The 17,017-nt window shown below is 39.1% G+C and overlaps 1 protein-coding gene across 6 annotated transcripts in view; it reads right to left on the bottom strand.

The window, feature by feature from the left end:
* The window catches only part of MYO3A (myosin IIIA), a 372,796-nt gene that overhangs the window by 190,816 nt on the left and 164,963 nt on the right, over positions 1 to 17,017 (bottom strand). For all 6 annotated transcript variants that reach the window (XM_072742032.1, XM_026013647.2, XM_072742058.1 and 3 more), the window contains 2 exons: positions 12,909 to 13,013; positions 12,269 to 12,368 (listed from right to left, as the gene is read on the bottom strand). In XM_072742032.1, coding sequence (XP_072598133.1) covers positions 12,269 to 12,368; positions 12,909 to 13,013 — 205 coding nt within the window. The remainder of the gene's footprint in view (positions 1 to 12,268; positions 12,369 to 12,908; positions 13,014 to 17,017) is intronic.

The raw sequence follows: 17,017 nt of genomic DNA, 5'->3' as shown, positions 1-17,017 counted from the left end.
GACATTAATGGCTCTATTTCCAGTAGTAAAGAACACTTATAGTCCATGGCATGATGTGGCAACAGGTACACAAAATATCAGCATTGGATACTTCTAATCAAATACTTATGGTTCATGGTGGTATTTCTGAACATTTTGTCAAACTAATGAATATAATAAAATTGGCTGGTTTCTACTAATGTCGCTGGACAAAGTGAGGGGAAAGAAAGGATGAGCTCAGAGATTTAAATTCCCAGCTCCAGCACTGCTGCATAAATGACCTGAAAGCTTCTATGTCCTCCCTGAAAGAGACCCTTCTCTCCAGTAGATGCAGAGTTGAGATCACTGAAAGCCAAATCTAGAATCATCTTGTTAACGGTGTGAAGTAATGGTGGAAGGAACATAAACTTGGATCAAGCTGAATTTGCAGATATGGACTACTAAGCAAATACTAAGCATTTAATATTGTAGCTTAAAAAGTCAGAAAGGGATGGCTGGTTGGCTCAGACATAGACCAAAAAGTTGCCCTAGTAAGTGACCTTGAAATGCCAGAACTACACTGGTCTTGAGGAAGAGACTCGAAGACCTAAGGCTGGAATGTTAGAGAGGATTTTTCATTTAAGACCTCCTCACCCAACAAGGGAGCATCCAGAGGACATGCCTTTCAATATAACAGCAAGAAACACATTTTTGAGAGAACCCCGGCATCCTTGAGAGCTCTGATATCACTCTTCTGTACAGCCTAGAACTTACAACAGTAACTGCTGCCGCTGAATTAGGAAAGCTAAGTGCAATAGGAGTAATTGGATTACACAGTGGCAGGGGCCAACTGGTGGTCCTCAACAGGCAAGGTGGGCACAGTCACCATAATGGGCAGCAGGGCCAAAGCAGCAATCAGAAGTCTCTGAATTGCAGACATCTATGGTGTTGCCCAGTTGATCTTGGTGTTACTAAAAGTAAAATAGATGGGAAGCCTACTAAATTCTTACGTTAATATGGAAAGCAAAATAGTTCTAAGTCAAGTGAACAAGTCTAACATGAATCATCAAAATACTCATGTGTCCCTCAATCGATCCCAAAATTTGAGCTGATTTACAGACCCAGAACCCTTTAAATGAAGAGGAGGTCTCCCCTTGAGAAAGGACCCTAGTATACTGCCAAAAATTTACACTGTTAAATTGTCTTCCAGCCTTCCCCCAAAGGGACCAATGGCCTTGTAATGGGTGACAGTACACTGGGGAAATGGAAATAAGGAGACTTTTCCATTGCTAGAGGCTAAATCTGAATTGACACTAATTGACACTAATTCCAGGAGACCCCAAATGTCACTGTCTGTCTTCAGTCAGAGCAGAGACTTAGCAGAGGGCAGGTAAGCAATGAGGTTTAGTTCAGATGCATCTCACTGTCCAGGCTTTTGTTTTGTTATTGACAGTTTAGGAGACTGGAATAAATCAATGATTCTTTATGACCTCTAGGTCACAAACTACTTTGTGAGTTTTGTGAAAGCTTTATACTTTCTCACCAGGAAATTCATATTCACATAAAGTTTTGCATATAAGGGATATTGAAAATCTCCTGACATTCTCATACTTAACATACCAAACGACATTCAAGGTTATCTCTAGCTTTAGTTTTCTGTAAGATGACACAAGGTAAGTGATTCTGTGCAACCACTACTCCTATCCATACTAGTGTGATTTCTCTTAGCAATCTGTCCTCTCTCCAGTATACCTGGAACTAGATCTTTCACTTTTTTTAAATACTCAGCTCATACCTTGTAATGGAGAGTGTGTAGTACTTTCTCTAAGAAAGACATCAAGATCAAACTGCTCACTGTACTCTCCTTGGCTTTAAACATATAAACCACACACCTCGAGCTGTATGTGTCATTTGATTATGTATGACTTTGTACATGTGTATATATGTATAGTACTGGACCTTAGTACTGGATATATATATATATATATATATATATATATATATATATATATATATATAAAACTGAGCATATATATATAACTCAGTATAGTTGACACTTGAACAATGGGGGGTCCAGGAGCGCCAATCCCCCACACACAGACAAAAATACGCATATAAATTTTGATTCTCCAAAAATGTAACTACCAATTGTCTGCTGTTGACTGGAAAACTTACTATAACATAGTCAATTATCACATATTTTGTATGTCATATGTATTATATACTGTATTCATACAACAGAGTAAGCTAGAAAAAAGATAGTGTTATTTAAAAAATCACAGGGATGCTGAGGTTGCTCAGTCAATTAAGCAGCTGACTCTTGGTTTCAGCTCGGGTCATGATCTCAAGGTCACAGGATTAAGCCCTACATTGGCTCCATGCTTAGTGAAGGAGCCTGCTAGAGATTATCTCTCTCCCTCTCCCTCTGCTCTTCCTGCTTGTGCTCTCTCTCTCAAATAAATAAATACAATCTTTAAAAAAAGAAAATCATGAAGAAAATACACTTACATTACTATATTGTATTGAAAATAATCCATGTATAAGTGGATCTGCACAGTTCAAACCTGTGTTGTTCAAGGTCAACTGTATATAGAATACTCTTCATTTATGGTACACTATCATCACTGATCTCTTATTTTTTCATGCCCTTTTATCCTCAATCCCCTCTCCCACTGTCTTGTCTCCTGCTCTACTATAAAAATCTTTCTGCTTGAAGCTTCTCAGGAATTAAAAATTTAAAGCTGCAGACCAAAATCATGTAATTTTAGTCCAAAACACTGAGTTATAATAAGAAAAACTAGGGGCATTTGGGTGGCTCAGTCAGCCAAGCATCAGGTTCTCAATTTCCACTCAGGTCATGATTTCAGGGTTGTGAGATTGAGCCCTGTGTTGGGCTCCACACTAGGCATGGAGCCTGCTTAAGGTTCTCACTCTCCTGCTCCCTCTACCTCCTCCTCCTTCCCTCTCTTAAATAAAAAAAAAAAAGAAATGAAAAACTGAGGGAGCAAAGAAGTGATTCTTACAAAAATATAAGGAAAATCCTCTTTGATTCACCTAAGGTCATCATTCTATGGAGAGGCATACTTAGTACTTTTATTAAAATTTCTACAGCTGCATTGAGATAATTTGTTTTAATATTGGGTAAATCCCTAAATATAAAGTTTTCTTTTCTCCGTTAAAAAATAAAAACTCTTTCAAAACATCTGAAATCCATTCTTGACTTCATAGTAGAATTTTTAGGTATACTTCATGTAGTTTAATTTCAACCATTAAAAACTAAAATTAAGAAAACTAAAATTTTGACTATCTCTTGGAATATACGGCTGTGTGCATCAATCAGAAAACATGTTATCTAGAATATTTAGAGAATATCTTTGTCTTTCCTTTGCCATAAACCTCTTTTTAAAAAAATATTTCTTTATTCACAGCTACTTGCAAAATGGGATGGTTCAGGTAGGCTTGCTTATACCACAACAGCCCATTCCTGGTCATGGCTAACTGGATCAAAAAAGCTTATCTGACCTAGTTTGTCCAACTGAGCTCCTTGTCCTACTTCAAATTCCTTTTGCTTTGGGGTGCTAAAAGTCCAGGTCAATTAGCTTCTAGCACTGGACCCACAGGTCATATAGGCTGAGAAGACTGGGGCTGCTATTTTGAGTAGCCATGATGTACAACATGAAAACTCCAGGGGCTGGTGTGTAGACACCCAGAGAGAATAGAAAGGAGAGATTTGTTTTCTCTGGTGAGAGAGCAAGAGGCAGCAAGTGGTTACAGGTCTTGCCTTCCATTCTTCTGTTGGTTCCAGTCCCCTGAGTCCTATTCTTCCTATCTATGGGATTGCCTTTTCTATCTTACTCTTTTTTGGAACTCGTTTGGTTTTCCTGTCCTTACAATGCAGACTCTTGACTGACACATACAACATTATCTATAATGTTAAATAACGTACCTCAACTTTGGAAAATGTTCAGTTTGGAATACTTAAGCCTATAGGTTCAGCTGGAACCACAGTGCTTGCTTTGGCAGCACATATACTAAAATCAGCTGGAACCACAAAGCTATAAAAGAAACAGTCTCTTTATTCATGGTTCTGCTATAGGTAACTAAGGAATTACAAAGGTCTTTTCTTTCCAATAAAGGTCATCTCCCCAAAGCACAAAAATAAATTCTAGCTGAATGAAATATTAGTATTTGTATAGGTATGAAAATTCTAAAGCTTTGCCAACTTTTAAATACAGTGCCTGATGGCTCAGTGGTTGAACATCTGCCTTTGGCTCAGGGCGTGATCCTGGGGTCCTGGGATGGAGTCTCGCATCAGGCTCCAGCAGGGGAGCCTGCTTCTTCCTCTGCCTATGTTTCTGCCTCTCTCTGTGTCTCTCATGAATAAATAAATAAAAATCTTTAAAACATAAATAAAAATAAAAATGGTTCTTCCTCCCATTTTTTCCCTCATTACTTCATTCTATAAAGCACTAGCTCTCGGGGATCCCTGGGTGGCTCAGCAGTTTGGCGCCTGCCTTTGGCCCAGGGCGTGATCCTGGAGTCCCGGGATCGAGTCCCACATCGGGCTCCCTCCATGGAGCCTGCTTCTCCCTCTGCCTGTGTCTCTGCCTCTCTCTCAATCTCTGTGTGTCTCTCATGAATAAATAAATAAAATCTTTAAAAAAATAAAGCACTAGCTCTCAAATTTTCAGGATTCATAACATCCAACTACCAACACACACACACACACACACACACACATATATATATAGTATCTTTAGGCATGTATATAAATATCTTTTGACTTCTATGCTCAATCTCCAACTCTATTCCATATTTTAGAGAAGTTTTTTGATATAATTTCAACCTTAGAGAAAAGTTGGCAAGGGAAGTACAAGTAACCTTTTTCCTTCACCATTTATAAGTAAGTAGGCCATGATGCTCCTTTAACCTCAAAGACTTTAGTGTGTGATTGCTACAAACAAGGACATGCCCCTACACACCAGCTGTACAACTAACAAAGTCAGGAAACTAATACTGATACATTTCTACCATCTCATCTACAGACTCTATTCAAAATTCATCAATTGTTCCAAACATGTCTGTCCTTACAACAAAAGGATCCAATCCAGGATCATGTGTTGCATTTAGCGGTCACGTCTTTTTAGCCTCCTTCAATTTGGAGGAGTTCTTTAATCTTTCTTTGAATTTTATGACCTCAACATTTTTCAAAATGTCAGGTTACTTATTTTGTAAAATATTCCTGAATTTGGATTTGTCAGATATTCTCTCACGATTACATTTTTGGTGGGAAGATCACGGAAGTGATACTCAGGTCATCCCATTGCACCTGCCCCACGGTACGTGATTTTCCACTTCCACATTATTGGTTTTGTTCACTTTGATCAATTGATTAAGTTTTGCTTGCGTGGCTTCTCTGATGTAAAGTTTTGTTTTTCTTTTGTAATTATGTATTTTATGAAGTATTTTGAGACTATGTAAATATCCTATGTCTAACCAAAACTTAATGTACTAGTTCACTGGATCCACTGAAGTTTTGGGATGAATTATTACTATGATGATTGCCAAATGATAATTTTAAAAATTTCATTATTCCTTCTGTATTTATCAGTATTATTCCTTCTGTATTTATTAGTTGGCATTCTCCTGTAAGGAAAAACCTTTGCTTCTCTCCATTCATTTATTTAAATATGTAAGTATCCAAGTATGGATTAATAATTTCTATTTTATTCAGTGGGTTATCATCATTACCATTATTATTACCATTATTTTGATGCTCAAGTATTCCCAGGTTTGCCAGTGAGAATTCCTTCAATGTGGCTTCTGTCCTTTATGTCCTTTTAACATATCTCCATTATTCTTTTAATATTTCTTTCGTTTTTGGCACATTAAATTCCAGGTTCAGGCTGTATCATTAATACAGCTATTAAAGTCAGCCTTTCTCCAAGACTCTTGGTTTCCTCTTAGTTGAGAATTATATTTAAAAACCAAGAGTTATGTGCTTGATAGGCTTGTTCTTGTGGCATCAATGTTTGCTAGCCCTCTCAATGGAAATAACTAAGTAACACATACACAGGCATACACACACCCTACATGCATATTCCACCATATTTATTTTTATATTTGTCTCTATAAATTGAAAACCATGCATTCACACTGATACCTCTGATTCCAATCAAACACTACTGAGTTCAGTTTTCTTCCTTTCTATATTTGTAACTCCTTTCTCTAACATTAAGAAACCGGACTCCCGGGCAGCCTGGGTGGCTCAGCAGTTTAGGGCTGCCTTCAGCCCAGGGTGTGATCCTGGAGATCCAGGATCGAGTCCCATGTTGGGCTCCCTGCATGGAGCCTGCTTCTCCCTCTGCCAGTGTCTCTGCCTCTTTCTCTCTCCATGTCTGTCATGAATGAATGAATGAATGAATGAATGAATAAATAAATAAATAAATAAATAAATAAATAAATAAATAAATAAATAAAAGAAACCAGACTCCCCTTGTTCTCATTATATTTCCTGAAGGTATTAATCCCTCTTTATGTAACAACCTCATGTCTCCATCTTGACCATTCCACAAATGTCCCTCTTACCCAGCTTGGGCTCTGACAACCTAATGTGATTGTCATCATCATCTTCCTAGGAAGATGCTCTCCTTGTCCCATTCGGGGACTTAGCACTCCTCACCAAGCACCACAACCACCCTCCCAGCGTGGATGCGTTCCTTACCCACTTCAGGCCCAAGCCACATGCTGAGCCACACCCCACACTCCCATGCCTGCTCACTCCCACCTAAAGGCTTTAATTCTGAATTATTTGGGGAGAAAGGAAGGAATGAAAGGAACTTCACAGTTTTCAAGTTCAGGTATGACTGCCTCACTTGGTGCTGAAAGTGGGTTATTAAATAAATAAATCACAACTTCTCTTTGACCTACATTACTCATTGGGGATTTGATCTAAAATTGGGCATGTGGCTAATAAGAGATTTAAAGCCATAAAATATTCTGTCATAAGAAGAATGTCTAAATAAATCACAAGAAGTACATTCTGTACTTTTGTATTGAAATGTTAACTATCCTATTAGAAATGAAGTTCCCCAGAGAGAAATCCATAGAAATGAGAACTAAGAACTGCCCTTCAAATTTATTCTCTCTTTCATTTTCCAGTCCAGATAAAGACTGATTTTCCAGACATTAGTCAATTTGCCTAAAGGGGTTTACCTACTCGGAGATCATATTATTTATTGATTGATTATATACTAGTGACTGCTAATGTATTTCATTAATAACGTTTACAAGCTCCTTTGTCTTTTTGCTTTCTTGGGTGTCTGGGGGATTTCTGTAAAAACATATCCATTTAACAACAACAAAAAGGGTTTTCTTAAAGGCTGTATTCATAACTAGCATTAGCAAACTGAATCTCACTTTTAGTTTAATTAAGTAGCTTAATACTTAAAGTATACAGGATTTATCCTAGCAAAGGGCTACTTATTTTTGAAACAGAAAAAAGCTATTTGGGAACTCATATTTTCAGTATTTAGCGACTATGTTTAAAAATATTTATTTGCTATTTATCAAGTACCTACTATGTGTACAACACTGACCTAGGGGCTGAGAATACTATTTCATGATAATGGTAATAACTCAAATTTTTAAAATTACTGTCAATAATTATACTAAGTAGTTTGCCTGTACCATGACATTTAGTCATCACAGCAATCAACCATATGAGGTAAAGACTATTCTTTTTTCCTATTTGTAGATGAGCATTTTGATGTCCTTGGAGACTGTCACTGAATTTCTCAAGGTCACACAATTGTATGGAAAATCCTACCTCTCATTCATTCACTCATTTGAGAGTATTTATTACTTTCAAGGTGCCGGTATTACTTTACAAGGTGCTCTAGGTACAAAGTGCTAGACCAGACAGAGACCATGTCATCATGAAGCTTATAGTTTAGCAGGGAAGGTAGTCAAATCAAACATGTGATTGCAATCAAGCATGACAACTGGTTGGCTAAGCTAAGTAGGGGGTGTTGGGGAGGTGCTCATCAAGGCAAGCAGAAGTTGGCTGGGCATAGTAATAAAGGGAAGTTTCTATGTAGGAAAAGCATCACGTCTGTAACTGATTGCAAAATTTAATAATACTGTACTAACACACAGAGAAACCGTAGTTTCTTCCTTTTGCCTCTGTTATGGCCTCTCTTTATGCTCCTACCTACTGACTGGGAAGGCAGTAAACCTTAGTCAGATCTAATAAACCTGTAACGTCCTTTCAGATGGAGCTGAGTCTCTCTTGGATGAAAGCCTGCTCCATCTCTCAGATGGCAACCTTTCTCTTCCCTCCTTCCTGAAGATGGTACCATGCATACAGGATAAGGGATGACATATAAGACCTTCAGGCGGGGATCACTGGGTGGCGCAGTGGTTTGGCGCCTGCCTTTGGCCCAGGGCGCGATCCTGGAGACCCGGGATCGAATCCCACATCGGGCTCCCGGTGCATGGAGCCTGCTTCTCCCTCTGGCTGTGTCTCTGCTTCTCTCTCTCTCTCTCTCTGTGACTATCATAAATAAATAAAGAAAAAAACATTAAAAAAAAAAAGACCTTCAGGCAGGGAAAAGAGGAAGGGTCCTCAGATGTGGTGGGTCTCTAGCCTCTAGAGTCATGTACCTGCTGTCTGGCTACTGGCCTCCCTCACTGGCGTTGATATCAGGTGAGCTCATGGTCCACTCTCTTCCTGCAGGCAGGGCTTCCTGTAATTCCTCTGGGCAGACTAAGGTTCACGTTGGTTTCAGCTGGAGCTGAGAACACTCTGGGGTCTGGCTGTAACTCTTATTCAGACCTGGCCCAGGTGATATGCTCTGTGCCTTACTGCCCAACCTGAAGAATCCCTCTAGGAACTTGCCAGATTCTCAGTGACTTTTGGGTTTCTGGACACTAAGGGAAGGGTTTGGGGAAGTTCGACTTGAGTATTTCTTCTACTTAATCACTTTACATCTCCAGGTGTAAAAGACAAGGACGTAGCTCAATTCAGCGATGGCCTCTCTGGAGTGTGGATGACAATGGAGGAGAGTATGTGGGTGAGAGCCTCTTTCTGCCCTCGCTGGCAGCTTCACTTTTTGAGAGCTCACCTCACTCTCCTGCCTCTTTATCTGTTTTGTCTTTCCACAATCTCCCCAGGATTGGAAAGGAATTCCCTCTTCTTTCTGTTGTCTCTTGTGTGAAACCCTCTGGTGTATCCCTGGAAATTTCCTCTCTATATGCTAAAGAGGGAGATAAAACAATTTAGACAGATCTTTCTCAAGAGGCAGCCTGGTCTTGCTACAAATTCCTATTTTTGAATGTTAAAAACTGAACATTACTCCCATCATTTTCTTGCATTCCTTCTGGAACAAATCTTCTTTTTTAAAGATTTTATTTATTTATTCATGAGAGACACACAGAGAGAGGCAGAGACATAGGCAGAGGAAGAAACAGGCTCCCCGCATGGGGCTTGATCCCAGGACCCCAGGATCATGACCTGAGCCAAAGGCAGATGGTCAACCACTGAGCCACCCCAGGCATCCCCCTTCTGGAACAAATCTTAATCTTCCCCCAAGATAGAGAGATGCCTCAGGCAGACTGGGGTGAAGATCATGCTCTTAGGCAAAAAAAGAAAAGCATGTGAATATATTTCGAAGTACTCAATTGCATGTGTAAGAGCCCGAATGAGCAAGAATGTGGCACATTTCAGAAACTGAAAAAAGCTGACCTGGCTCCTAGGTAATAGCAGGAGAAGGTACCTGATGAACACAAAGGGGCATAAAAAAAAAGGCATCAATTATTAAGTGCTTACTCTGTGCCAGCACAGAGGATCATAAGGCAAAGAATTACACAGGGCTATGGGAGGCCATTGACCAGAATATTGAGTAAGACAATGCCAGTACCAGCTTTGCTTTCCAAAAGGGTCCCTTTGGCTGCAGTGTGGAGAATGGACTAGAAAGAAAGAAAGGAGGGAAGGAAGGAAGGAAGGAAGGGAGGGAGGAAGACTGGTTGCAAGGAATTCAGGGAAGTAGAAGTATGGGAGGTCAGGTCAGAGATGATGGCTAGGACTAGGCAAGAAAATGGGAGTCTGGAGACATATATAATAGAGAGAGCTTTGTGACTAGTTTTGGATGTGGGTTCTGGGAAAGGAAGACTCAGGATGAGCCTAAGATTTCTGACTTAAGCAGCAAAACAGGACTGGTGACTTTTTCTAAGATAAGAAGTTCTTGATATGAAGCAGATTTCTGGTGATGGTTGAGGTGGTGGAGTTCCATTTGGACATTTTAAGGACTGGCAGCCATCCAGGTACACCCCTTCGGAAGCCAATAATAAGCTAACTATCTATTTGGTGAGGTGAGAAATTCAAATAAGATGTATTCTAAAACACTTTACTCTCAGCTTCAGCCTTGCCTGAAAATTTCATTTAAACATTAAATGAGGACATCAGTTTTCAGCATTTCAGTGGCTTATCACATCTTACTCTTTCTGTCCTTGAAGAGTTTCATGATACATGCACCTCCACCCTCAGGCTTTATTCATCTGGAAACCTACAAATTATTTTAGGCAAACTGAATCCACGTCCTCTTACCGTGGAGAATAAAAATAGAAACATTATTTTACATGCAAATAATAGCAATTTAGTATCAGACACTATGAACACACTAATAGGTGACAGGCCCTCTTTTCTAATTGTTGACAAAAATAAAGTCTGTAACAGTATTAATCTAAAACCAAAGCTCTCATTTTGTCAGTTTCCCAACTTATGATTATTTACAAAGGTATCACATAGAAGGCCACTTTATTAATTATTTGGGTTACGTTTTTAATCTAGACTACTGTGGAAGGTATCCCAGGAAATTGCATTTCTCAAAGCTACTGGTTTACCAGTTCTTCTTTCATGAAGAAAATGAAGAGAATGGCCCTTCCTGGGGGGGGCAATGAAAAGTATTTTGCTGTTGTTCTTTTCCACTTCAGGCACACATCAGTCCTAACCCAGTCAGTGTTCAAACACACAGCTCTGAGCTCAACCAGCAGCACAGATAGCTGCATCCAATTAGTTAATTAGAAATTCACTGTCAAGCTCACTGCTGCTCACAGCTTTCAAAAGCTCAACTGAGGAAAAATAGGTAGGTACATGCATGGCTGTTTGAAGGATATGTTATCTATCCATTCCTCTGTAGGTGCTCTGAAATTCATTCCTGGGTGAGTCAGATTACTAGGGAGCTATACACTTAGATATTAAACACAATTAATATCCATCTTCCCTAAGTTTCAGTTTCCAAAATGCAAAATGAAGTTACATTCATTCATTCCACTACTAGAATTCCACTACACCCCAAAGCATTAGGTCTACAAAATAGACAAAATTCTACCTCTGAAGGACCCCGTGTACCTATCTTCCTAAGTATCCTTAACAACGTATAAGGACCAAAGAAATAGGTAATGAAAATCCTATTTTTTATGATAAACACAAAAAGCGAGAAATATAAAGGTAAAGAAGCACAAGGAGGCTCACCTTCCCCAGGCACAGTGAGGACACTAAGAGTTCTAGAATAATTTGGTCCATCCTCCTGGGAGTAGTGCACTTACAGGAATACTACGCCAGGAGGTGTTAGAAGGACACTGTCGTACCTAATTGCCCAGATGCAGAGTGCTATCAGTTATGGTGCCTTTGGCTATGACACAGAAATCCATTTGGCTTAGTGAATATGGAAATGCATTATCTCATATGACAAAAGGTCTAGAGACAGGGCAGGTGCCAGCATCTGGTGATTTAGTGGCTGGATAATACCATCAAGGGCCCTCATTCTTTTCACCTCTCATCTCCACCTCTCCCAAGGTGGCTCTCCACTTGGCTATCCTCCTCAGGATAGGGTGAGGTGCCTTAGCAGGTTCATGCATGGCAATAAGACAGACAGGGTCCCAAGAAACAGACCACCTCTCCCTGTGCCTCCTTCATAGGACTGCAACAAGAAAGCAACTTATAAGGGCCATGGGACTGCCATGAGGCTGACTGGAATCATTTGGGGTGCTGTCTATGGTGGGAATCTGCCCACACATACTGCTATAGTGGTGTTCTGGGTACAAGCTCGCTGATTTGTTGAAAAGAGTCATTCTTGGGAATCTTTCACCGACCAAATTTACAAAAAACCTCTGCACTTTCTTACCTCAGTGGGATACTGTTTTTCCTCCACTTTCAATGCCTAGAAAGTGAGTCTGCTGGAAAATGATCAAATCATATTCATACTACTCATTCTGCATCCCAAACTCAAGCATTTCAAGCCAAACTTACCAAAATCTACGAGTTTGACTCCACCTTCAGTGGTCAATAGAATGTTATTTCCTTTTACATCACGGTGGATAGTTTTGTTGTTATGCAAATGCTGAAGTCCCTAATGGGTGGGAAACAGATAATGACTTTCAAAGCATCAAATAACATTTTTTTCAGATGGATGCATTTGTGCAAAATCAATAGGAAATACTTGTCAAAATTAACATGCAAACATCCTTAAAATGTTTTCACACTGAATTAATCAAATCAAAGTCAAATAAAAATTCATAAACCAGAGACACCCTTCCTTCACTCATCAAATATTTCGTTAAAAACATGCTGATCTCAGTAGATGAAACATTCTGTATATTTATTCTAAATAATGGCAAAGAAGAACCTATTCATAAAAAATATACAATATCTGCCTTCATCACGATCAGTCTCAGAAATATACTTGGGACATCAGAGTTCTGTTGACACACAAGGAAGGTAGGTGTCTAATAAAACAAGGAATTAGTAATGCTAAACATTTCAGAGTTTGCATATACTCTTGCATCAATCAATACTAATGTAGTGGTATTTTTCTAAAAATAAAATCCACATTTTTTATTGAACTAGGGCTGCCTCATAATTAATGCATGAACAATTTAAATTGCCTTACCAATAGTGCTTCATGTAAAATATAGGCAATTATGGGTTCACTCATTCTTTCGCCTTTCTTCAGCAATCCCTTCACGAGATCAGCCACTGATCCTCCACTGCACAGCTATAAAGGAATATTCCAAAATATTAAAATGACATTCTAGTACTTGCTCTAAAAGGTTTTCTAGACACATTTTTTAAAGAACTGTTCTGATTTTGTGTTTCAAATGATTACCCTCATCTTTATGGCTTCATAAATAAAATGAACATGTAAATTGTACTAATGCACAATTAATTATTCAAACACAGTTTTCAGATGAGTTACCTTTTAGAAGAGAATCCAGAGAAGCCTTGGGCTTGATTTTTATTTTTATTTTTTTTGGGGGGGGGCTTGATTTTTAAATTCAAGGATAGTAATTATGGTTCTGCAAATTAGTCCCAAATTTAGGATCTAGGGCTTCAAAAAAGTATTCTTGATTTCTGATTGTTTAATTTACAGAGTAATAAGATTTCATGATCTCTTTGAATACCCACCATTTGCTTCAACGTGGATGGAACTGGAGAGTATTATGCTGAACGAAGTAAGTCAATTGGAGAAGGACAAACATTATATGGTTTCATTCATTCAGGGAATATAAAAAATAGTGAAAGATATTAAAGGGAAAAGAGAGAAAATGAGTGGGAAATATCAGAGAGGGTGACAGAACATGAGAGACTCCTAACTCTGGGAAACGAACAAGGGGTGGTGGAAGGGGAGGTGGGCGGGGGGTTGAGGTGACTGGGTGACAGGCACTGAGGGGGGCATTGACGGGATGCTTTATGTTGACAAACTGAACTCCAATGAAAAAAATACACAAAAAAAGATTTCACGACCTCAATACAAGGCTATTCTGTATATCCATTAATTTAAAAATATGCCCCCTTGGCACCTGGGTGGCTCAGCTGGTTAGGTGTCTGCCTTCAGCTTAGGTGATAGTCCCAGGGTCTTGGAATTGAGCACATCCTGCTCAGTGGAGAGTCTACTTTTCCCTCTCTCTCTGTTCCTCCCCCATCTCATGCATGCTCTCTCTCTCAAATAAATAAAAATAAAAACTTAAAACACACATACACATACAAAAACCACACACACACACACACACACACACACACACACACAAAAACCTGCCTCCTTTCTGGCAAAATTTCAGAATGCATTGAAATGAGGACTACAAATAACAATTCAGAAAACTGCTTTAAATACCATGCTTCTCAGGTTCTTTACCTTCCTTCCTCCCCTTCTCCCCGAAAGGAAGGGAATCTAAGTGAAAAAAACAAAAGGGAAGACCATGGTAGGGGATTTTTCACAGTCAGGTTCTCCAAAGTTAGGTAACATTAAATCCCATAGAAAACTTTCAAAAAAGCTGCAGATCTGCAGAACAAAGAAGCACTATTATTAGCAATGGAATATGAGGGACGATAATTAGTTAAATGGTCCCAATGGAGCTTGGATCCCATGAGTACTTGATCCATTCATCTCTGACTCTTTCTCACCTCTACCTTCTGCCTGACTCTCCTCTGGGGCTGGTCCATGGTCACCTTGCCCTTCACCCTGACCTGTTAGCCTCTTCTCCCACCTGCCTTGTGACCCACCAGTGTCTGGGATCTAAAAGCCATAATTTCCCTGACTCCACTAACAAATATGGAGGCAGACAACGTAGGTAGAGGAAATTAACTCCTGGCATTCTTGTTTGAAATACTGAACATTTTCTCCCAAACTTTTTTCTAATATGGTTAATTCGACTTTATTGGATGCCCAACACTCCTGATACATTATGGATTAGGTAATCATAGCTCAGGTGTGTTGAGCATCTATTTTGCACCAGGAACATTTCTAATCCATTCCCATGAGTTATCTCTATACCTCACTTCTAAGTAGGTATTATCATCCCCAAATTAAAGACTGGGAAATTATCACAAAATGATAAAGTAACTCATGAATGATCCTACAGTAGTGACAGAGCCAGGAACTTGGACAGTGATTCTAGAATGGAGCCTTCACACTAAACGAATTTGTAGCTGAAATCTTTTTACATTCAAAGAAAACTTCTTTCAGCTTTATAGAGTAGGTGCAGCCCCAGCATTTCAAAATCTGCATTTTCTTCTGCATCCAGATGGGAAACACCTGAACACCTGGGTGGCTCAGTGGCTCAGCATCTGCCTTTGGCTCAGGGCATGATCCCAGTGTCCTGCAATCGAGTTCCCCATTGGGTTCCCTGTGAGGAGTCTGCTTTTCCTTCTGCCTATGTCTCTGCCTCTCTGTGTCTCTCATGAATAAATAAAAAATAACATAAAATCTTTAAAAATCCCAAAAGGTACAACACAAAGAATGAGCCCTAATGTAAATTATGGACCTTAGTTAATAATAAGGGATCATTATTGGCTTATCAACTGTAACAACTGAACCATGTGAACCACAAGATGTCAATAACAGGGAACATGGAAGGCACGGGGTTTATGGTGACTCTCTGTACCTTCCACCCAGTTTTCCCACAAAACTAAAACTGCTCAAACAAAAATGTGAAAAGGTCCTAAAATAATAATGAAGGAACATACCAAATTTATCTATGTCATAACAAGCCCCTTACAAAAATGTCTTCTCAGAAACTAAATTATTCTACTCACCATTGCATTTTATATCCAATACATTTAACATAAATGATATACAAACACAGAAAATATTCTTGATATATATGTTTTCCTTATAATAGTATATTTGGTATAAGGGATTTTTAGAAGAATCATTATTATTCTTTTATACTCAACAAATATTTAATGAATTGGTACTATATGCAAAGCACTGAGACACTAAAGTAGGTCAGAGATGACCAGGGCAGCTTTGGCTCCCAGTAAACTTGAAATAGTGTCAGACCAGTGGTTTTCAAACAGAGACAATTTTACTCCAAGGGGACCTTTGGTAATGTTTGGATATTCTTGATTGTTAGGAAGAGGCTTAAAGCTCCTACTAGCATTTAGAGGTCAAGGGTACTGCGAAATATCTGACATTGCACTGGACAATCCACAATCATTCAGGCCAAGACATTAATAGCCAAAGACTGAAAAACACTGCATTAAAGAGATTTTTAAAAATCACCTAAATTATATGTTAGGTCTTAAATTATACAGGAAAATAATAATGAGCAAGTACTAAAGAATACTACAAACTGGTAACATCAAGTTGGAAGGGAAAAAAAGGAAAAGATTATTTTTTAAAGATTTTTATTTATTTATTCATGAGAGACAAAGAGAAAGAGGCAGAGACATAGGCAGAGGGAGAAGAAGGCTCCCTGTGGAAAGCTCAGTGTGGCACTTGATCCCAGAACCCCAGGACCATGACCTGAGCCAAAGGCAGATGCTCAAACACTGAGCCACCAAGGTGCCCCCAAAAAGGAAAAGATTTAATGACAGGATAGACTTGTATATATTAACAACTGTTTTCTCCAGGTTGTCCTGGTATATTTACCTTGGTTATAGTGTCTTCTGCAATTAAGAAGTATACTTTTGGGGAGGGGGGTGGGATTCAAATTTATCATCTTTTTCTTAATGTTCACTGTTTTCTCTTATTTGGTCATGCTCAGAAGGCTTTTCCCTAAACTAAGATCATTACAATATCTTTCTGTTTTATTTTTATAATTTTGTCACTTTTAACATGTTTTGATCTTTAATTCACTTACAGTGGTTTTATTATTATTTTTTAAAGATTCTATTCATTTATTCATGATAGACACAGAGAGAGGCAGAGATATAGGCAGAGGGAGAAATTTCTCAAGATCTGTAAAACTTACAACACCAAGAGTTGAATGCTAACGTAAACTATGGGTTTGGGGTGATAGTGATGTGGGACTATCCCTGAGGGGAGCCTGCAGTGGGACTCGATCCCCAAACAGGAGATCATGTCCTGAACTGAAGGCAGACACTCAGCTGCTGAGCCACCCAGGCATCCCTTTTATTTTATTTTTTGAAAAGATTTATTTATTTGAGAGAGCAGGAGAGGGGCAGAGGGAGAGGGAGAAAAGGAATCTTTAGCAGGTTCCACGCCCAATGTGGGCTTGATCTCATGCCCCTGAGATGGTGACCTGAGCTGAAACGAAG

Source organism: Vulpes vulpes, chromosome 2 (genome assembly GCF_048418805.1).
Source record: "Vulpes vulpes isolate BD-2025 chromosome 2, VulVul3, whole genome shotgun sequence".
NCBI classification, from domain to species: domain Eukaryota; kingdom Metazoa; phylum Chordata; class Mammalia; order Carnivora; family Canidae; genus Vulpes; species Vulpes vulpes.
Note: the sequence above shows the minus strand (reverse complement) of the source record. Positions and strands in the feature narration are given on the sequence as shown.